Here is a 23,521-nt window from a genome sequence, read left to right on the forward strand (position 1 = left end):
GCTCTTCAGAGTGCAACTTCCAGCGCCTTGCAAAGTAGGTGTTCACCAATAAATTGGCCCGGTTTTCCTTAATTTTAAGAAATCGGACGACACTTTAATGAGAAACCGATCTTATCCATGTGCCATGTTTGTTTAAAATAATCCATCTAAGAATGAACAAACGTATTCACATGAGATTTTAATTGCATTTCTTATTTAAGGGAAACACCGCAAATGCGGAATCGTGTTTTTACAACGTTAGCGGAACATCGACAAGGTTTTGTGCATATTTGTAATGGAAGCACAGCAACTGTTGGCAACTTTTTCACTATATTTAGCAACTTTCAGATGAAAAAAAAACAGATATTTGACAAAATAGGAATCAGCATGTCAGTTTTATTTTGTTTAGAGATCGGTGATGGGCAATAACGGTGTAATCGGTGCACTGCTATTGCAAAGTACTCATACTCTTTGAGCCACTGGTGTCAAACTTCAGTTCTTCAGTAGATGCCCTGCATATTTTTGACATTTTTCAAAGTGCAACGCACCTGAATGACATAATCAGGTCATTAACAGGACGCTGCAGAACTGGCGTGCACGAGAAGGTAATTCAGTCATTTGATTCAGGTACGTTGGACTCGGCACACATCCAAAAGTTGCAGGACACCGTTCCCCGAGGACTGGAGTTTGACGTCCCCTACCACCATCAGTGTGTGAGAATGACTGAATGTAGTCTGAAGCACTTCTGGGGTCCTCTGGACTTGATAAATCGCTGTACAAATCCAGCCCATTTACCATTACTATCACAAACTGGGACAAATTCGTACATCACTTTCAGGCAGATGGAAAATCATGCATGGTCTGAAAGTTGTTGCATTGCATTTCTGTTTAGACTCTTTGAAGCAATGCTACCTAGAATCACTTTCTGTTGCAGTTACAGCTGCAACAGAAAGTGGACTCTGAGTCATTGTCTCTACCAGCTTTGCGAGCTAAAACATTTGTTCATTCATCTCGCAAAGGAGCGCACTGACTAGATTAGATGGAGAGCGTACATTTTCAACTCTTGCCGCAGATTTCCAATAAGATTTAATAGACTTGGCCATTCTAGCATGAATACACTTTGATCGAAACCATTCTTCATTAACTTTGGCAGAACTTTTCTCTGCTCCCCCGTCTCCCAACACCAACCGCTGCCTGCGACTCGCCGGAACGTTGCTGTAGCGCCAAGCGTGGTCGTAAAGGATGTCGTCGACTCGTTGGAGAGTGCAGGAAGACCCGAGTCGACATTTTAATAACCTCAGTTTGATCTTCCGGCAGACATCCTGAATGATTTACACAACATCGGGGTCTGGATCGGTCCCAGGGAGTTAGGGATGTAGTAATGGATCGGGTCCAGAAGAAGCTCATTCACTTTCAGTTCTTCATCCTGAGATTCCGGGGTGGTGCTGGTGAAGGGGGGGTTGTAAGATGGTGAGTTATGAAACATTCATGAAGGAACGCTACACTAAAACTCATTTAACCCGCTCTGCTGGGAGGTTCCTCCTAGTTAGCAGGAACAGTGTGTGTGCCACTCACTAAAAATAGATTGATTCAAGTGAGAACACCATGAAGCTGCATGGCTCAGATTCAGAGGCCAGTCATTACCACTTAATGCCTGGATTTATTAACAATTAATAAATAAAAGCTCTACTTTTCTCCCAAGACTAAAAGTTAAATAGATATTGTTTGAGAACTCAACAGATATAAATCTGGCAATTTGGCATAACTATGACCACTAGATGGCAGTAAAGTGTTGAATACGCTTCAATAACCATGAATGGTTTATAAGACTAGGCCCCGGCCTACTGGCGGTTCAGTGTTTGCAGATTTTTTCATGGAACACAGCTTTAAAATAAAAAGTGACCCATTTATGTTATTTTTGGTAAAGTAAATCTAAAATATATATATATTTTTAATTCATCTTGGGAAGCTGTAATACGTAGCTGCGATGCTGCTTGACATGCTATTGGCTGGAGTTTTCAAAGCAGCCAATCCGGTTGCACCGTTCATTCGGCTTGGCGTACTGGGGGTCCGCTGTATATTGAAATCTACTTTTGGAGTTTCTGTCATGCCAGTGTGATACCAGAAGTAGCAAAGCTTTACAACATGATGGTATCTTTTAAATGTTTTACCATTAGTTACTTATTTTATAAGCTTCATTTTGATGCTTGTAAATTATTCGCAAATAACTTTTGCTTTAGTTATGCTGCTCATGAGACATTACTTCATGAAGAATAGCTCTTTACCAAGAAAACCATAAATTGATCAAACCTGAAATTGAACACCCAGATTGAACATATTTAAATTAATATGTTTTTTTTTATTGATATAATTTCAGGTCATTTGTTTACTTACTACAGGCGAACAACGTTGTTTAAATCCACTGAATGATAGATCCACTGGGGTTATCATGGAAACACTAGTTGTTCATCAGCCTGTCGTAATAAGCAATTAATCAATTAATCGCATAATAAATTAAAATGAGCTTAGCTTGATGATTTCCTTCCTGATAATTCATATTTTTTGAAGAGCATTTTCTTAAAGACACTTCATAATTAATTTTATCTATGATTTTGATTGTACGTGGTTTATATTCACTTTTTCTGAATTGTTTTTGGTTGTCGTGCTTTATTCTGGATATTTAAACATCTTCCAGTTCTTGTGTTAACATTTTTGTTTACTTATTTTTATTTATTTATTTATTTTTTACAAAATGAAAGTTTATAGGTCTTTGAGAGAGCAAACTTCCATTTTTATGTCTTTATCAATATATGACTTGAAAACAACAATTTCATCGTTTATTGCGATAATATGTGGGACAATTTATTGTCCAGCAAAATTTATTATCATGACAGGCCTAGTTGTTCATTTTACATTTAAATTTGTATATATATATATATATATACCTCCAACGATACCTCCAACGAATAAGGCAAGTCCAGAGAAGCCAGTTCAATGGCAAGAACAAAATCCGTGCGATAAACAGCTATGCCCTGCCAGTAATCAGATACCCGGCTGGAATAATTAGCTGGCCAAAGGAGGAGATAAAAGCCACGGATATTAAGACTAGAAAACTACTAACAATGCATGGAGGGTTCCATCCCAAATCCAGCACCCTGAGACTGTACACGAGCCGGAAGGAAGGAGGCAGAGGACTAGTGAGTGTGAGAACCACAGTCCAGGACGAAACAACTAAGATCCATAAATACATCAGGGACAAAGCCTCAACAGACAATGTGCTCAGTGAATATCTCAGACAACAGGGAACGGAGGTTGAGGTGCCAGAGATACCATCATGGGAGGACAAGCCCCTACATGGGATGTACCACCAGCAAATAACCCAAGTGGCTGATATCAGTAAATCCTACCAATGGCTGGAAAAAGCTGGACTCAAGGACAGCACAGAGGCCCTCATCCTGGCCGCCCAGGAACAGGCCCTAAACACCAGAGCAATAGAGGCCCAGATCTACCACACCAGACAAGACCCAAGGTGTAGGTTGTGCAAGGAGGCCCCTGAGACAATCCAGCACATAACAGCAGGGTGCAAGATACTGGCAGGGAAAGCGTACATGGAACGACATAACCAAGTTGCAGGCATAGTGTACAGAAACATCTGTGCAGAATATGGACTGGAAACCCCGAGATCAAAGTGGGAAACACCCCCAAACGTGACGGAGAACGCCAGAGCTAAGATCCTGTGGGACTTCCAGATCCAGACAGACAAAATGGTAATGGCGAACCAACCAGACATTGTCATAGTGGATAAACAACAGAGGAAAGCCGTTGTGATAGATGTAGCAATACCAAGCGACTGCAACATCAGGAAAAAGGAGCACAAGAAACTAGAGAAATACCAGGGCCTCAGGGAGGAACTGGAGAGGGCCTGGAAGGTGAAGACCACAGTGGTGCCTGTGGTCATTGGGGCCCTCGGGGCAGTCACCCCCAAACTGGACCAATGGCTACAACAGATCCCAGGAACAACATCAGACATCTCAGTCCAGAAATGTGCAGTCCTTGGCACAGCCAAGATACTGCGCAGGACCCTCAAGCTCGCAGGCCTCTGGTAGAGGACCCGAGCTCAGAGGATAAGAACCACCCGCGGTGGGTGAGAAGGAAATTTATATATATATATATATATAATAATAATATATATATATATATTTTTTTTTTATTATTTGTCTGTTTTTTATTATTTGTCCTTCCTTCAGCTGTCTCTGGTTTAAAAGCTGCTGTTATGTGACTGACAGAGGCAGATCCAGTCAGCACACTGCAGAGCGTTTTTCCTCATTGAGGCTTTGTGCTGTCTTATGCCTCGGACTCCACAACAGACCACCTGTTTGCTGCAGAAGCGACCACAATGGACAAAGTCGGGAGCGCAAACATGCAACCGCTCACCGAGGCCTCTTGAGAAAATAGTCTTTCACAAAAGGCACCATTCATGTCTCCCTGCTCCTCCTCCAGCTGTGCAGCGGACGCCGGTCGCCACGTGCTCGCACACAAGCGGCAGACTGATGTGCAGTCGGAGGGGGCTGGAGGTGGTCCTGGCTCTCACCGGTTCGACTTGCCTCACGATGCCTCCGCATCCTCTGGGCCAGCGCATGAGCGTAAAGCGGCGCTGCACGTTGTAAACCGGCAAAAGGAGATTTGGCGACAGAATTTATCTGGAATATGAGGGATTTGGGGGGATTAGCGGGGCAGCGGACACACATTCCAAGGTAGATTGCATAAGTTGTTAACTCATTCGCTGAGAGAAGGAAGATGGGTTTTTTTATATAAAGGAGGGTTGAAAAGGTTGCAGAATGTGGATTATTAACACCTTTAACCAATTCTTCTGACTTTATGGTCCGTCATTCAGTAAAGCTCAGCAACATTCGCCACTGTGACTCCGTTCCACAGGGATTTTCTAAAGTGCTCGTATATGGTTTCCCATTTTCTCCCATTGCAACCACAAAATTCTGTCTAATTCATTGGGATTTGATGCCATCGCCCAACACAGCACAGAATGACTCAGAATCATGAACTGGAAGTAAGATGAAAAACGGCTTTCATACAATTTACGAATAAAAATACTTGTGATGTTCACACCCGTTTTGCCCCCTTTATTCTGATGCTCCTAATAAAGTCCAATGTCAGCTTGCTAATAGTCAACATGTGTAAAATTTAATCTTATTCACACTTATTTTGGCCGTTTGTATCCAGGATCTTGTTCTCGATCCATATCTCATGACCGTTGGTGAGGTCAGAATGTAGATGGAGTGGAAAATTGAGAACTTTACTTGTTGACTCAATTCTTCCTTCACCACAGCGGACCGGAACAGTGCCCACATTACTGCAGACAAAAGCCCCAATCACTCGCGAACAAGACACCGAGAAAGTTCAGCTCCTTTTGAGTTGAAGGCAAAGACTGAACCCCCAACACAGAGGGGGACAGTCCACCTTCCGCCACATCTGTGAATAATGTAAATAAAGTCTGCCAGTGTGTAATTTTAACCTGTAGAGAACATTAATAATGAATGAAGACCAAGAAACACAGCAGATAGGTCAGGGATGAGGTTGTAGGGAACTTTAAATCAGGATTAGATTAGCTTTGAACATGCCATAAAGCACTGTTAGTCATCAACGCATAATTTACGAAGGCCTGGATGGACAGGCCAGGCATGGAGAGCATTAATCAGAGAAGCGGCCAAGAGATCCAATGTTAACTCTGGAGGAGCTGCAGAGATCCCAAACTCAGGCGGGGGTCTCCACCCTTAGATTAACTTTTGGTTTTGCGCTCCACATATACAACCTTTGTGGATGAATGTCAAGAAGAAAGTTATTGTTGAACAAAGGGTAAACAACGTGTCGCAATTTCTCACTTTTCTGCCACAAGTCATATACGGACGTGCAACAACATGCTCTAACCGGATAAGAGACTTTTCGGCCTACATGCAACGTGCTACGTATGGATGAAAATGGGCACTAGGGCGCTCTCAAAACACATCGTTGGTGGTAGCAGCTTTCCTTGAATTGAGCTAAATTTGTTAGCGGCAGAGAAAGAGTGCAGACCGGGTGAGAGAGTCTACAGTGGGAAGGTTCAGATCAAAACATGTTTGTGTTGGGGTGCTGTGGTGGCGTAGGGGTTAAGCACAACCCACATCAGGAGGTTTTAGTCCTCGACGTGGCTGTTGCAGATTCAATGCCCGGCCTCGTGACCTTTGCTGCACGTTTTCCCTCTCTCTCATTACCTACTTTCCTGTCCCAACACTTAAAGGCCAGTAGAGCCAAAAAGAAACTCAAGAAAAAAAACCCTGTTTGTGTATTTGAATTAGAGATCCACCAATCCAATGTTAATATCTGTATCAGTCCCAATATTGAAAAAATTCTAGATCGGCCATCAGTGACAATGCGCCCAATCCAGTAGGGCAGATCTATTCAGTCCAGTTCTATGCCTTTTCCTCTCAATCATGTCATACTTTATTATTTAATTTACATTATATTTCGAATTCCTAATTGCACTTTCTGAACCATTTGAAAGAAGGTCTGTTGCAGTTTATTTTTCATGTTTGGCCAAAGTAGTCAATCTATTGTTTTCGTCAGTTTCAGTTTCTTTATTTACTTATCTTCCGGTTCCTTTACTATTCTTATTGTATTGTATCGTACTTTATGTTGGTCCAGCTTATAAAACTCCAATGAAACACGTTCAAGTTTGTGGCACGTGACAAGTAATTGGTAATTGGTATCAATTATTTCACTAAAAATTGTAACCAGGAATCAGTCATTGATCCTGGTTCTTCAGTGTCTTTATGATACTGGTTTCTTCTTCCATCTTTGCAGCAGAGAGAGGCTGCTTGGTGCAGCAAGCAGCAGCTGTCTGGGCTGGACAGAACTGGACCTGATGAATGGAGCCATTACACTGGAACCCAGAATGGCCTGGGGGGGGGGGGGGGGGGGGGCTTAATGGGACAATTGTGACATCTTTCATGTCAAAACTTTTCCTGACTCAGCGTTCCAGGGTTCTCGGTCCCTCAGTTTGAAACGTATAACACTTTATTTCACCTAAAATTTATGACAGATAGTTCCAGAGTGGACATGTAAGGACAGAAGGAAGGAAGTGAGAAAGGAGTAAATAAGAGATGGACTGAAGGAAGAAGGGAGTAAGATGAAAGAAAGAGTAAAGCGAGGACACAGAAGAAAGACAGGAAGGAAATGAGGAATAAAGGGGCGTCGAGGTTCCGACCTCGACATCCCACCTTTCCTGTCTCTACTGTTGGAAAATGGAAAAAGGCCACCACAAAAAAAATTATGTAAAAAAGGAGGAAAGAGAGAAGGGATTAAGGAAGAAAAGAAAGGAAGGACAAAAGGAAGAACGGAAGGATCGTAGGAAGGCCACATAAAGAATGAAAGGAAAGAGAGTAGTAAGGAAATGAATAAGCTAGGACTAAAGGAAAGAAGGGAGGACGTAAGGGAGGAAAGACAGAAATGAAACAAGGAAGGAAAGAAAGGAATGCAGCAAGAAGAAAGGAATAAAGCAAAGAAAAGCACAGGGAAGGAAGGAAGGACATGAGGAAAGAAGAAAGCAAGGAAAAAGGCAAATACACAAATCAGGCAACAGACAGAAAAAAGGAAGAAAAGGATTTTAAAAAGAAATGAAGGGAGGCAGAAAGGAACAAATGAAGGAGAAGAAAGAACACAAGAAAGCAAGAAAGGAAGAAACTAAGGACTCAACATCTAGACCAGGGATCTTCAAATTCAGGTCTCCTGGAACTTTTAAATGTATTTCTGCTTCAACACACCTGTGTCCAATAATGGAGAAATCAGCAGGACTCTGGAGATCTAGACTGCATAATGAGGAGGTAATTGAGCAGAGATACATCTAAAAGTTGCAGGACTCCAAGAGCTGGAGTTGAGGGCAGCTGATATGAGCTGTGGGTTGTGGAACAAAATTGTGAAATGAAACATTTTTTCCACATTTTTCCCTCTAATTCTTCTTATCTACAGACAGACACTAAAATCAAATCTCAGACTTTTCCAGATTGTCTCTGGCATTCCCAGTGTTAGCATCGGCATTAGACATCTTGACTGCGCCAAGACCGAAGTAGACAAATCAGCTTGTCCTGCAGACGAGCTCCACAGAGACGTCCACTGGCAGGCATGGACAGCGATCATAAGCTTGTCTCCCGGGGTCTCTGGGAGACAGACAGATTGGTGCGTCCAAATGATAATCCTGGACTTGGGCAGCAGGCGGTGGGTGGGTTGTTTGAGCGTGAGCCTGGGGAGGGTGGGCCGCGAGCCCTAATGCCACCCGTCACAGAGACGGAGTGGAAGTCCACGGTCTTTTAATCCTATTATCCGTAGCAGCAGCAGCTGGAGACAGCAGCATGTATATTCCGACACACGTGACCAGAGACCATCAGCCCGGCCAGGTTGCCTCTCCACTCTCTGTGAGAATCAATAAAAAAGTCATTTGGGCGCTCCTCCTTCTCAAAACACACAGAGGAGAGGCATCAGCAGCTCGCCTATGGGGCCTCTTCCAGACATCGACTGCAGGAAACCGGCGGGAATAAAGAATTTATGAGAGGATGGCCGCAGAGAGCGTATGGCTTCCTCACAGGGTGCATGGAATCAGCTCAAAGCCCAGAGCCTCGCGGGTCGCTGAGGTTTTACATCCTGAAGGAGAGGCCTGGCTAAAACATAAACAAGCTGCGAATCGATAAGACGCGAGAGAGTGCCGACGAGATGGCAGAGATACCCGGGCACTCCAGCTGCTTTTTACGCGGAGAGTCTCTGGGATAAGAGGGTTTTAACAGATGGAGAGGGGGGAGGGGGGTAGTGGAAGGAAGAGGAAGAGAACTGGGTCATTTCAGACATTAGTTGATGATGTGTTGAGGAAAAATAGGTGGAAGAGAGTGCACAATGGAGCAGGTGCAATCATGACAATGAGGCGTCCAGTGCCAGTCTGACAGCTCCAGTCCATCGTCGTTACGGATCTCAATCAGCCTGTCTCCTGGGCCCGCAGAGACGATGACCGCGAGAGGACAAATTCATCATTTCAAGCAGAATCTGCTCAATTTCAGCTCAAGCCACCGACAAATGACTTATATAGAGTCAGCCCAAGACAAAGCAGATCAATCCTACAGCAGAGTGTCTTCGACTCTGTTTCTGTCCTGCGGGTTTTAGTCGTTTCCCGGCTCTAGCATGCCTGACCGAAAGAAATGATTTACCTGAACGCTGTGTCACTAAGTTCTGCAACTTGGACTGGGTGTGTTGAAGCAGGGAATGTCTAAAACCCAGTGGAAACTCTTGTATTTCCACCAACACATTTTTAGTTCAAGAAAGAATAGCTTGGATGATAAACAGGGACAAGACAAGAACAAGAAATAGGTGGAAGAAACTCAAAGAAATGAACCAGGGGATACGAGTGTGGTGAACTCAGTGTTAAGGTCAGTTAGCAATTTTCAGACATGCTCCATACATTTTAAGTCCAACGGTCCCTTCATTGAAGCTTTCTGCATTTTGTCAAAGTACAACTGGGGGGCACAGATTAATTTTCAGAGAAAGGCGATTGGCCGATACTATAATGAGAAACTGATCTTATCTACAGCCGCAAAGGTCTGAAAATCTGCCTCTGTCCCCCTTTGCTCTGCCTTGAGAGAGGTCTGACTGAAACACCCGCCCACCTGGTCACATCTGTAGGGACACGGTTACGTGTTGTCATCCCACTGTTGCCAACTAAACAACTTCTTCACCATATTTTGCCACTTTTCAGAGAAATTTTTTTTGTTTTGGCCAAAATCGTAAAGATCGGCGATCAGCCAGCATCGGCGATCGGCAATCGGTGCACCCGACAAACACCAGCCAATAGGGTGGTGTTTGTCCATGCAGGAGCACCATTTATTTCCCTTGCTGCTGATTGGCCGAACCCCCAAAAGCAGAGATAAGGAAGACTGTAAAGGTTAACTTCTGTGGTAGTGCCGAGACAGTTTCCACTGTGCATATTAATGCTTATTAAGGTATATTTAATGTGTGAACTATTAAAATAGGCATCTATAAGTGTAGTTAGAGGGGGACTCAAGTATTTGCTGATCTAAGCTAATCTTAGTACCTGAATCCTGTCATTTCACAGGGTCCACTGTAGCTCAAAAAGTTCTATTTTAGTCTCGTTTGTGACTTTTGATGGCAGTCAGATGTGGTTTTTAGGGGTGTGAGAATAACAAGGGCCTGAACGCAAATGCATGCCACACTTCTCCTGTCTATAACTGCACAAGCAACATACAATTTTCCTTCCACTTTCACATTTATGCACTACTTAGTGTAGCTCTACCACATGTCAGTAAAATGGAGGAAAGAAAGTTGCCGTTGTAGCATTAAAAGAAATGGTCCGAGGTTATGAATACATTTTGGAAAACACTAGATCTAGAAGTCTGTGACACGGCATATTCCAAGATGTGAGCCCTGCTGACTGAAAACATTTGCATTCAGTGGAAATTAAACCCAAGCTGAGAATAACATGGTTGTGGAGAGATTGGCGTTGCTGTAGGCTACACCATATCCCACTCGAAGGCTCCCTGTAGCAAACATCAGCTGTTAGCGTTCCTCCACATGCCCACATGGAAACACCGAAAACACCTTCTCCATTCAGGGAAGAATCGCTCTGTCACTCAAACCGATCCCGGAACGGTCTGAGGCGGAGGGGAACTACGCGACAGCTCTCTTTTATTTTTACATCTTGCATCTTCACACGGGCTGCCTGGCGGTTTGCAGAACTAGAGTGCGAAAAGACCAAACGCATGCAGGCTAACGTGAGCCGACAGAAACTGGAAGTATGAGGTACGGTTTTGCGGTTACAACATTTTGCCTTCTCAGGGCAATCGCAGGCGGCTGGGGTCCGAGGTCTCTGGAGCGCCTCGCTGCCGTGAATTTTTCAACAGTCACCTCCTCCAGTGACACCGGCGTAACTGGAAACCTTAAATCAGACACCGGCACGCTCCACCTGAGGGTGAACGCTGCGTCTCACACGGATCAGTTCAACCGATCCGATCTGCCCCCAGAGGGACGGTGGACGTAAACGCGGTTGGCTTAACTGTGACTATTTCTGTCTGCGCGACACATCTGTGATGGAGCAGGACTGCTGTGGAGTCACAATCAGAATGTGAACTCAGCAGGGGTTTTTTTCCCCTCCAAGAAATGTCCTCATTTAAAGACTCTTCGCCGGTGACTGTGTACGCTGATGACACCATGATTCGAAATGCATTGGGCGTGCACCAAAAAAAAAAAAGATAAAATAAAAATCGGCCCTGATTGCTGTAGTTTTGGGTAATTGGCTGAGAAACTGATCTTATCTACCTTAACAAAGGTGTGAAAATCAGCCACCGCCCCCTTTAGCTCTGTTCTTGAGAGGCTTGAGAGAGACTGACAGATTGAGAAATTAACAAAAGTCACCTCAACATAGCAACTTTGTCACTATATTTAATGGGTCCGGGCAATAAATCAAATGAAGCGTTCTGTTTCCGAACCCTTAATTTGTGGAAAATCTATTCTATTGGGATTTTATGTGGCCGACCGACATAAACTGGAGCAGAACTGTAAAAAATTTTAAAAAGAAGATATTGTTTCAGCTCCCCGGACACTGAGCTGTTAACGTTGCTGTTATCAACAGTCTTCAGTCAGAGGCCTCTTCAAATTCGATGTGAGACTGACTGCTATCGGAGGTCCTTCTTTGCCCCACAGCATCACTTCTACTCAAAAATACTTTGAAGATAGTTGGATGATTAGAGTTACATTTAGTTTCCCTTTTGGACAAAAAAAAGTATTTTTAAATTGAACTGAAATCTAGGCAAGGGCATAATATACATTTATATTCATCCACACAAGGCAAAATTTTTGGCTTCCTTACTTGTTCTGTTCTATGTTTGTGTCCATTGTCCCGCTTAAATAAATGAATAAATAAAATGAAATTAATTCACACCACACTGAGACATGGTGGTTGTAGCATCATGCTGTGGGGGAGCTGGTAAGAGTTATTTGGAAGATGGATTGAGCTAAATATATGGTAATCCTGGAAGAAAATCAAATCACCATGAAAACACCCAAAGACTAAAACACAAAGGGTGGCAGCATCTTGGTGTCTCCAACAGACACAGGAAGATCCAGATTGTAAAAGTTTGGCAAAGAGGATCACCTTTCAGCAGAACAACAACCACAACCTTACAGCAAAATCTACAGATAAATGGATTAGATCAATGTGATGTTTGTTTAGGAAACCAGAGATTAATTTTAATTTCACATATATTACATTGACTTTTGTGGCTTTTACCGTCAAGATGTCGGAAAAGTTTAAAGAGCGACAACTTTTAAAAGGCACTTCAAGTATTTAGAAATAGACAACTTTGACTGGATATAAGAGCAGCCTTAAAAAAAAGTTGAAAAACTAACCTGTAGCTCGTTGTTGTTGGCCATCATGAGCTCCAGCTATCAGATGACTTCAATGATCTTCAGCTCAGGTTATGGCCGCCGGGTCATAGTAGACATTTTCCGCTCAAGTCCGTCAATATTAGAATAAAAATAGTTTAAATAAGCAGCAAGTCCCGGTGGGTGTTTAGGTCCAGAACGTCTGGAGCGCGGCGGCAGGTTGAGCAGAGGGGGCGAGGGCACCATCACCTCCAAGCGGCAGGACGTCAACTCTTGAACGGGGGGGTCCGCATCACGCAGTCCGGTAGTGTAGGTAGTGGAGGGAGCGAGGGCTGCCTGCGGGGCTTCCAGCTCATCGTCGGAGAGGACAGGAGCCGGAACCCCGCCGGGACTCACCGGGACTCTCCGCGCTGCGGTTACCTGGAGCCATGTTATTCCCCCCGCCGGAGGCGGTGCGTTATTGCTGGGCTCTGCGGCGAGCTGGGAGCCAACGGCTGATGCTGCAAGGGAGTAGGCGCACGAGGGAGGGGTCAAACCAGCAGAATGTACGAGCACAACTTCCGGAATGGACCTTCAGAATAAAGGTCGCACACCTAGTGAGCTGTTGTACTTCAGATGTCGATTTCGAATTCGAGCAAATGAAATAAATATTTAAAATAATAAACAACAACTCTTCTAAAAACGTATTTTCTCCCATTATCCTTCAACCCAACTGTGACTTGACTTGACTTTTTTTTGGTATGATTGTATTTGTTTTACTACTTTGTTATGTTTTGTGTTTTTTTAATTCAGCTACTCTGTTGTGTGCTTAGCTTTGTCACTTTGTTTTGATGTTTTCTTTTATCTTGTTTTTATCTTATCTCTGGTGTTCAGCACTTTGATTTAGTGTTGGCTGGAGCCAAGTCGCTTTATAAATAAAACTAATGATGATGATTTTATTTTGAATTTCACGCAGTTTGCTTATGTTGTGATCCCAGGCTTCCTCGCGCAGCTTGATGCAGACGGAAATCCTCACTGCGGCAGCCGAGCGCCCCCTGCTGCCACTTGTTGATCACTTTAATAGCTCTGCTGTGTGTGTGTGTGTGTGTGTGTGGGGGGGGGGGGGGGGGGGGGGGGGGTCTGATGTCAAAATGAAAACAGCATTAAAAGAAAAAGTCGGCGAAAGCTGGTGCGTGGAGTCCATCACTGTCATCGGCAGAAGATGAACTTACTTGTGTTTGTTTTTGTGCTTTATTTTTAGGAGGTACAGTAGTTGAGAAAACTAGGTGACTTTATGAGACAACAGTGTCCTCCTGCATGATACTGAACTTTCAAAAATGCTCCTTCGTCTTTTTTGATATTTCATATGTAATGAATTAAGAAAAACCTACTAAATGCCCTGAATTCACCCAATTCAACTCAAAACTTGTCAGATTTATTGGCATCAACTCAGGGATTTCTTATTTTTAATGTATTTTATTTTTGTACACAAGATGGCGCCAAACTCAAACAGTTGACTTCTCATTGAACGACATCACATGACAATATATTTAATGTCATTATGAAGATGTTACACTTTCTAGCTAAAATGGTAGCCATGGTTATCATTGCATTTCTATCTAAACCTATTAAAGAATGTTCTCCAATCTCTTTCATGACATGCTGTTCTGTTTTCATATAAATCTAAGCAGATGGTTTTAGTTCAGAGACTTCTTTGTCTGTTTCTTTGCGGATGCAGGAAGTAAATTTTTTAATAAAAGCTTCTGGGAGGAAAGGAACCTTCTCCAGACGGGACAGGTAGACAAGTGGTTGGATAGTGCTGCTGATGTTGAGAAAAGCAAAGCCGACGGGCTGCACATAGCAACGAAACACATCAGGGGTGTAATGGTCTTCGAATGGGAACAGTGCAACAAGAGGCAGATAGTTGAACACAATGATACAGAGGATGGAGAGCACCATCTTGAATGCCTTCTTCTTCATGGGGTGCATTTCGTCCTTCCCAACGCCACGGGATTTCTTCAGGACCCATAGGATGCTTGCGTTGCACACCACCATCCAGGCGAACGCTGCAAGGACCTCACCAGTGAACACCTTCTCGAAGTTGGGGAGACCGCCCACCGTCTTGGCAGCAGAGTAGGCAAAGGTGAGGCAGAGTACCAGCAGGGTGAGGCTTAACCTGTACTTGATGGACTTCAGCTGCCCAAACGTGATCGGAAAGACCACCGCCACAAATCGATCCAAGCAGATACAAGAGAGAAACAACGGGCCGCTGGTGTCTTTCACTCCAAAGGAAAACTTAATTGCTAACCACACCTCTTTGCTTTGCCAGAGGTAAAGATTTAAGAAGCTGAGGGGCGTCATGCTGCCAAAGTAGGCATCCATGAAGGCCAAGCAGCCCAGGAACAGGTCCGAAGTGGACGGTTCTTTGCGATTGTGGATGAGAATCGCAATAACAAGGAGGTTGGCAGGTATTCCCACGATTACGTTGATAGTTTGAAAGGTAAGGTCAAATAGAATTGCCTCGATGTACATATCACAGCCTTCAAACACACTGAAAGGTTTGAAAGAGGCGTTGATATAAACTGTGGCGTTGTAGGGGAGTTGTGCAGGAACAGAGGTTGAGTTAAGTGGCAAGGTGTATCTCTCCATGTTCACCAGCAAAAACAAAGACCCTAAAAGTAAGAAGCAGAGAAAAGGCATGACTGTCTTTCGACTTATACAGTGACGGAGGAAAAGAATGATATTTCCTTTGAAGGCCAGAGTTGGCTTGAAGATTTGTTCCATTTTCTAAGCCTTTTCCAACTAAATAAAACTCCAAACTGTCTTTTCAGACACGATGTTCTTTAGTAGCCCCCTTGGGTTGTGATCTCTGAGAAGTTGAGTCTCAGCAGGAACAAAGTCCCTGCAGAGGCAGCTGTCAGACACTAAAAACATGTTACAAACACCAACAGGACCTCTCCTCCGGCTGTTATCTTGTTATTGTGTCTGTGTGGGCTCTCCTCTGGGAAACCTGAGTCCCTGAACAAGAAGGCGCTTGAGACACTTGAGGGGGTTCTTCTACAGGCACCACCCTTTCATGGGAGCATAAAAGAGCACCGACTCTCAGATTTAAACAGCAAAGATCATTCTTTGCGCACAGACAGTCAATGATGTTAGATGATCTAGAGTAGGGGTCTTCAAGTCAAGACCTTGATGGTTGGTATCCCGCAACTTTTTGATGTGTCTCTGCTTCAACACACCTGACTAAAATAATTGGGTCCTCCGTATGAGCTTGACTCCATATGGAGGAAGTAATTCATCCATTTGACTCAAGAGTGTTGGACCAGGGACACATCTGAAAGTAGCGGGACACCGGATGTTGAGGATTGGAGTTGAAGACTCCTGATCTAGAGCTAGGCAATTGTTTCTCAAGCAAATTCTGAACAAGCGGTGCTAAAATGGGAAATAGAGCAAATAAAGCTAAATGTTGATAAGCTGATGTAATACATCAGGGTAATTTATGCCGGTGTTTCTCCATTCCGGTCCTCAGGTACCACTGCCCTGCATATTTGAGACGTGTCTCTGTTCCAGAGCACCTGATTCAAATGATTACATGAGCTCCTCTGCATGCCATCCAGTGCTACATAAACCTGTTAATCACCAGCCTTGTTCAAGACGGGTAGAAGGGAGGCACCTAAAACAGGCAGGTCAGTGGTCCTTGAGAACCTGAATTGAGAAGCACTGATCCGGGTATTGTCTTCATCATCTGTGTATTTTCTCACAAGTAGGAACACAAGCTTCTCTGAAGATTTTCTTCAAAGCTTTCGAACTGTTGGCAGACGATCTGAAACGTAAAGACTGTCTTAAAGTCATCACACCTGAGCTGCCTCCAGCAGTGGACCACTGAGACCACAGCCTGTGGTTACTCCTCACCACCAGGGGGTCTGTTCTGCTTTATTGAAGACCTTTTTTTAGCCTTGGTCCCTTTGCGAATCTGCAAATGGTGTTTTCAGCCTCCCTCGGCTGAAGGCCTCGCTTCAGGCTGGTAACACGCCTGTGGGGTTAATCTCACTCACAGAGGAGTGAAGCTTTAAACCAATAAGCTTTTCCTTTGAGATTACAGACCGAGTCAATTGTGTTTTTTTTTTAAATTTTTTTATTCAAGCCTGTCTTTTAAAAGTTTAATAAACAAAGCCCAATCTCAAACAGTAAATTTTAGGACTCGTTGGTCTACAGTACAAGTCCACTTGTAATTTTGAAGTGGTTGAAAAAGAGACTTGAGTCATCGGCATATAATTGAATTATTTGTATGTCTGACTTATGAGCTACAAAGCTGTGAAAGTAGACACCTGTAACATTTTGAACGCTTATCACTGAAAGGTTTCTCTCATAAAAACTATTTTAAATATCTATTAACTGTCTATACTGCTTATCTGTGCAGTGTTGTTGGGCGGCTGATGCCTTCCTCCAGTGGTCACTGGTTGAGAAGGAGGGTCCACTGTGGACAGGTCACCAGTCCATCACAGGCCAAACTATTTTAAACAATATCAGCTAAATATACCGTAATCTGCACCTAAAAATGTTTTTCCTTCATTGGGTCTTTACATCTTTGTAATATACTAAGAGTCAGAGTATTCAACAATGTTCTGTTATTGACACTAAGAGTCCCTTACATGATTTCAGAAGGTGAGTAATAATTGAAATTAACATGAAAGTTTAAAAAAATGCTTCTAATTTGCATTTGTAAGAAAAACCTGCAAACTCTATTCATCTTTCTCAAAAATGAAATTATTCCTATGAACTCTTGTTTATAGTCAAAAGTTTGTCTAATGACTAGAATTAACCAATCAGCGATTCCTGGCCTTAGCAAACCCAGTTTTAGTCTGATTTTCATATCACGATGAAAAAGTTTTTTTCATACAGCCATTCAAAGATTTATACATGTAACTGGTAGAGTCCAAAGTTTATACTCACCAGTTTGTTATGTTCCTCTATGCTGAGCCCTGAGATTGATGCAGTGTTGTTCCAGGCGCTCGTTTATCTGTTGTCTGGAGTGTCGTCAGTTTGACGCCGACCAGTGAGGGAGGAACGTTCACATATCCAGAGAAAATATTGACTTTTTCAGTTGAGCGCTTTTTATTTCCCAATGTGGGAAGGTTCTCCATGCGCCGAATAAAGGTGACTGAAAGTGAAAATTCATCTCTGTATTTATCTTGCCTTTCAAGGGTATCTCTAATTATTATTTTTTTGCCAATTTTATCAAAGTGTTTAGGAAGATGCTTTGAACTGCATCTTTCTTTCCTTCGTAGTTGAACATTTAGCAGAACGGAGCACCAGACCTCCAGATTTCACAGGTTTTTTTTCACCAAACCATAGCGGGTTTTTTTTTTCTTCCCTTCCATCACTGGAGACATTCAGCTCAGAGACACAGACGGTTTCAGAACGTCTCCATGTCTCAGTCACGCATCCAAAAGAGGACGCAGTGCCTTAGAAAGCAGGCCTTACAGGTCCTCTCTGAAGTGTTGATTAAGGGGATGGAAAAGCAGGAATTGGAGATTTGTGTGCCAGGGAGTTTCAGAAGTAAACAAAGAGTAGTTAATTACATTTGAGGCGCGGCAGAGGTAAGGAGGACCCGATGTTCTGTTCCCATGTGGGGAATTAAGACAAAACCCATGATAATTGTCACACTGATGAGTAAATCACACCAGAGAGCTACACAGAAACACTGTGAATTGGTTTTGACAAGGTTTAGCCGTTAAAGCCCTTCTGAACGCACATTTTAAAACTTTCAGTGATGCATAATATGTAGAAATTGTGTTAGATTTAGAATCTGTGATCTGACATTTGTTAGGTATCCTTTCATATGATGAAAATATGTTAACCAATTAAACAAAACACAGATTTGGACTGTGAAAGTGGTTGGACAGTGTCGCTAATGTCCAGGAAAGCATCACAGGATGCCGATTCATCTGTGTGCTGCGTGAAGGTCCATCCAGACGTTGGTGGAGCCAGAGAAACTGGCTGTGCTTCCTGAAAGTTTCAACACAGGGCTTCTTCTTTGTAACAGTTGACCAGGCGACTCAGACAGTTGACCAGTTCCTCTGTGTCAACCTCACTCGAATGTGTCACTTGTCTAAAACTAACATTTCAGAGTTTCACCCTTTGTAATCTTTTTTCTTCCTAAACACTTTGAGTGAAGGAAAAGTTTCAATTATTTAAATGAATTACTTGATGATACTAAAACTAATACGTTTGAGGCACTCCGATAAATGACAACATTGGCTTCGCGAATGAAAGTTTGATTTGGCTCGCAGAGTAAAGACGGCGGCGGTATCAACACGACCTCCGTGTCTCAGAATCCTGTTAGTGGAATTGGGACCAACACATAAACATGGAGAGCAAATTCACCAAGTCCCAAACGGCTATTTGTTCATTATGAAACAGACTGAATGTTCGTGAACCACTGCGATGACTAAATGTGGTCGTTGAAAAATCAGACAGGTAAGCACATTTTTCCCATTTTGTGACATTACAACCATAAACTTTAATTTTTTTTTAAATTATTTTATCTGGAACGTTGACACAGATCAACACAAAGCAGGAGCATAACCGTGAAGAACAGTAATACATGGTATTCGACTAATCAATGTGGAAATCACAAAAGAAGGCAAAGGAAAGCTCACACATTTAGTAAAGATATTTTTAAACATTACATTTATTAAAGTATGGATGTAAAAGCTCTACTCCCACAGATTTACCTTTCTGTTGTTTATCTTTGAATTAGCCTGTCGTACTAATACAAATTTGAAAAGTGTAGCATATATTTTGTCCCCCATTATGCACCGATATCCTTAGGAGATTCTCCATTAATCAAAGACGCAGACGAATTTGTTAAAATTCCATAAAACTGGCCTTCAGAGGTGACCAAGAAAACTGCCATTACTGAAAGAAAGTCATAAAGGAACTAGATAATCAAACTGATAATGGTTAGCAGTAGTTCTACAGTTGAACATGAATGCTTACATTTGGAAAGCATGTAAAACTGGAGATCATCTGCCAAGAAATGAAAGGAAATGTTTGGTTTTTATAAGCAGGTCAAATTAAAATCAGGGGAGTGAGAAGTAACCCTCGAGGAACTCCACACGTGAGAGGAAACGTGTTCTACTAACTGCATTGAGAAACTCCTGAGATCTAGAACAGAACAAAGCTAATCCTTTTTTTTGTTTGAGTATGGACAGGAAGTTCAGGTCACTCAAATGCACCACAGCGAACGACACAAATGTGAGAAAATGCATTTAAAGAGACAGTCGGTATGGTATTTTGTCTCATTTTCAAAGTGTAATTGAGTTTAGCTCTTCACCATGCGAATTATTCACTACACAAAGTACGACTAACCCTCACAGAAACAGCAGCCTGTAAACGGTCACATTTCATATTAACAGTAGCAATATAAGAGGTTTAACAGACAAAAACAGTGAAAAGGCTGAACAACACGGCTGTATATTTGCATGCAACATAGCAGTGTTGTGGTAAAATAGGTAAAAACTTCTAATTATCAAATGTAGCAGCATACAAGAGTAGAGAAATGCATACTTCTTTACACAATCTCATTTGTCATGCACAATAATTGGAGTATAAATAGATTAGAAAACTAAGTTTCTGCTTTTAATTTGATCTTTAAAATATTAATTTAATATCATTTATATAACTTTTTAATCTTATGAAAAGTGCAACGTACCAACAGGCTGTTGAAAACTAACATGAAATCGGTTTGATGTCAAGTATCCTTGTGGTGTTGTGCTTCACACACGCCACCAGCAGGTGTCAGTGTTTCCTTACTTCTGATATTTCTAACTGAAATCACCTACTCTGGGTAGACAAAGAGAGAACAGGTGCTTTTATCCATTTTCAGTAATAACACATCATGCTTGGATTTACTGGCCTGTGTTTGTAGAACTATCAAACATATGTCTCATAAACTGCACCAATCACAATAAAACACATCAAAGGAAGACACTTATATAGAAAATACAAATGAGGTGACTAAACTAAACCTGGTTTTAGTTCTTCTCGATAACATCAAACCAGCGTGGTGCCCATCCGGACCGGCTTCATAACATCCTTTTTCTCTGCCACCATGACATCATCTGTACCCTCCAAGACGACCCGAATACTGACCGACCCAGGAAATGAGGCTACGATCCTGGAATGTGAGAGGGGAGAGGGCGGATGAATGCTCCCTCACCCTCCCGCCGCCCCTTTGCCCTTTCTCTCCGTCACCCTTGAAGTCTTTCCTCTGAGCAGAACAAGGAGCTCCTTTCTCCTGTTCACTCCCTTTCCCGGCGTTCCTCCATGACTGACGGATCTCTTAAGGACCCGGTCGTCCGGTGAAGTCACTGTGGGTACTAGGAAGAGAAGTGTTGCTAGGGACAAAATAAAGATTTCCCCATCCCACCCCCTTGGATATCCTACTATTAGGGATTAAGAATAAAAAAAAGTTCACAAATATATTCATCTGTTAACGGTGCAACCACTTGCTTGCAAAAGGACGTTGGAAGACATATTAAACATTTGGCTTTAGTGCAACTTGTCATAGCTTAATCCCTCATTCTCGAGGCTGACCAACACAGAGCTTTCCAAAGGTATTCACACACTTTGAACTTTTCCACTTTGTATCATTGTACAAGTTTTTGATTAAGATTTAAGTGGTAGATTTATTTCAGCAATGAGTCCAAAGTAGTGCCTAAGTATGAAGAAGGAAAATGCAAAATAATAAATAAATAAATAAAACCCTGAGAAGTGTAACTAACCACTGCAGCTCAGTGAGATCGGATTGTGAACATCCAGGTGGAGCAATTGTGAAGTTTAGCTGTAGATTTTCAGTTCTAAACTTTGACTGGGCCATTCTAACATATGAATATGCGTTGGTATCAACCGTCCCAATGTAGCTGCCACACCAACTGGTCTTTTGCCACCTCCAACGAGAATTAGTTCTCTTTATCTTAATCCATCTTCCCTTTAAGTCTGACGAGCTTCCGTTCCCCTGCTGAAGCCTCCCCCACATGATAACACGACGTGGGGAAGATTTTATATTAGGAATGGTGCAGTTTAAATGCAGCTTTTTCTTTCATATTGGTTGTGTTGTCAACACGGCTTGTGGCAAGTTGAACATGAGACTCCTCATGGCTTACGTTTTGTCACTCTTCCGTTCTGAAAAAGTTCAAGGTGTATGAGTACGTTAGTAAGGCACTGTGTTTGGTTTTAGATTCTTATAACGATATACGAGACTACAATACAGAAATGTTTTAAAGTAGCTACAGTGCCTTTCACAGTAAAACACTGGAGTGCCATTAAGTTCTTGTGTAAAGGTAACACGATGCAGAACAAGGACACAACGCATGTCTGTGTGGGTTACAGGGATCACACCAGTACAAAAACATCAGTAATTCAAGTCTGAATGGTTGTGTGATTAGACTACACATAGAAATCAGATTTAGATTAAACTAAAAAAGATTTTCTCCAATGATGAGGTATTGTGATAAATAGTAAAGTGATATTTTTGGTAGTATTGTTTTGTGAAGTTAGAAAACAAAAGAAACAGTCAGAGATGATGAGCTGCATCAGTGCTGGGTCTCCACCTCCACCACGGTCCAGTCTCCAGCTGGGGAGCTGCCCCGGCTGTCTGGGGAGTAGCTGCTGACGGAGGTCACTGTGGCCGTAGGAGGGCTGAACTGTGGAGGAAGGTTGGGCCACATGCTGCTTTTCAGCGGGTTTAGGGTTCCCCCAGTCCCTACGGGTAGGAGCAGGAGCGGGGGGCACCCTCCATCGCTGGTCAGCATCAGGGACTGGTTGATGAGCTGCTGGACTATGTCCACCTTTTTGTTCCATTCCAGGTCGTGTGGAGCCACCGGACGCGGGGGCCTCTGGAAGCCCTGAGAGACGGCTTGGGAAGGCAGCAGCCTCCTCCGTCTCACCAGAACGTTCCTGTTCGGCTCCCCCCTGACCTCGTCCTCCTCGTCGCTGGTTTCCATGGCTTCGTAGATGGTGCAGAGGCCAGACGACGGGGACAGCATCACGCCGGTCGGGCTCCTTCTCAGCTGCTGCTGCTGCTGGATCTGCTTCTGCTGCATGCGGTACTGGTGCTCCAACTCCAGCTGCCACTGCAGAACCTGCCTGCGGTGACGGTGCTCCTGCTGCTGCTGCTGCAGCTGAAGCTGGAGCAGCTCTCGGCGCTGCTTCTCCAGCTGCTTCTGCTGCTCCAGCCTGAGCCGCTCCTCCTCCAGCCACTGCCTCTTCTGTCTCTCCTGCTCCTGACGGTGCTGCTCCATCCTCCTTAGCTTCTCTTCAATTATGTAGCTGCTCCCAGCGCTGGATTTGGGCGCTAAAGGAGGGGGTGCTATTCTGGAGAAATGCTCCGCTAGTGCCGGATCGATGGGTCTCCTGTTACCCGGCACCAACGCCAAGTAGTGGCCATTGGCTATTGGAATACCGGGAGAGTGGTTCTGGTTGCGGTTGTCTTCCTGCGTGTGTGTTTGCCACTTGTAGTCTTCGTCCACTTCAGAGGGCTTTGCGTCTCCTGTGAGACAGTGAGGATCACTTGAAGCATCTAGCAGAGATGCATGCATCAAACAGAACAAGTGGTGGTGGAACAAGGGGGCCGAGGAGAAGTTGGACATGAGGGAAGAGGTATAAATGTGAACAGAAATAGGAGTTTTTAAAATTTAACTGGCTTTAAGACACCACAAACCATACACAGGGAATAAAACAGATCAATGGGTTTTAAGATTTCAACTGATGAAAAAGCCAATCCTCCCAGTTCAATGCGTCAACCATACACTTAATTTACCGTCTGAGGTCAAATCTATAGTTGATGCATTGAAGCGGACACGAGCCAAATGTCATTAGAAGGTTGTAAGGTGACAAGCCAAAAAGTAGAAGGGTATGAATACGTCTGCAAGGCACTCCCATCACTAGTGCATTAAGTTCGGCTAAAGGGGATGTTTGCAGGAGAGTTGGGACAAGGTTCACGGTCTTAATGAGCTAGAGTGGGCAGGTCAGAGGAAATGTTTGTGCTTTAACACTTGAATGTGTTCCACAGGCCTGAACACAGAGGATGTGGTCCTGCTTCCCAGTGTGCTGGATAGGAATGACACTC

At 43.3% G+C, this 23,521-nt stretch overlaps 2 protein-coding genes across 2 annotated transcripts in view; both read right to left on the reverse strand.

The window, feature by feature from the left end:
• The window catches only part of LOC102230198 (serine/threonine-protein kinase N1-like), a 45,620-nt gene extending 32,744 nt beyond the window's left edge, over window positions 1–12,876 (reverse strand). The window contains exon 1 of the mRNA XM_014470152.2: window positions 12,433–12,876. Within this exon, the coding sequence (XP_014325638.2) occupies window positions 12,433–12,459 (27 nt within the window). The 5' untranslated portion in view covers window positions 12,460–12,876. The remainder of the gene's footprint in view (window positions 1–12,432) is intronic.
• A 1,194-nt stretch (window positions 12,877–14,070) lies between these two features.
• On the reverse strand, window positions 14,071–15,036 carry LOC102229936 (G-protein coupled receptor 183-like). The gene has a single exon (XM_005802825.1). The coding sequence runs from the start codon at window positions 15,034–15,036 to the stop codon at window positions 14,071–14,073; it is 966 nt and encodes a 321-aa protein (XP_005802882.1).
• Between the last annotated feature and the right edge of the window lie 8,485 nt (window positions 15,037–23,521).

Source organism: Xiphophorus maculatus, chromosome 16 (assembly GCF_002775205.1).
Source record: "Xiphophorus maculatus strain JP 163 A chromosome 16, X_maculatus-5.0-male, whole genome shotgun sequence".
Classification (NCBI taxonomy): domain Eukaryota; kingdom Metazoa; phylum Chordata; class Actinopteri; order Cyprinodontiformes; family Poeciliidae; genus Xiphophorus; species Xiphophorus maculatus.

What these genes read in the sequence shown, in the direction of transcription:
- LOC102229936 (XM_005802825.1), bottom strand. Translation starts at nt 15,036, where the DNA reads ATGGAGAGATACACCTTGCCACTTAACTCAACCTCTGTTCCTGCACAA.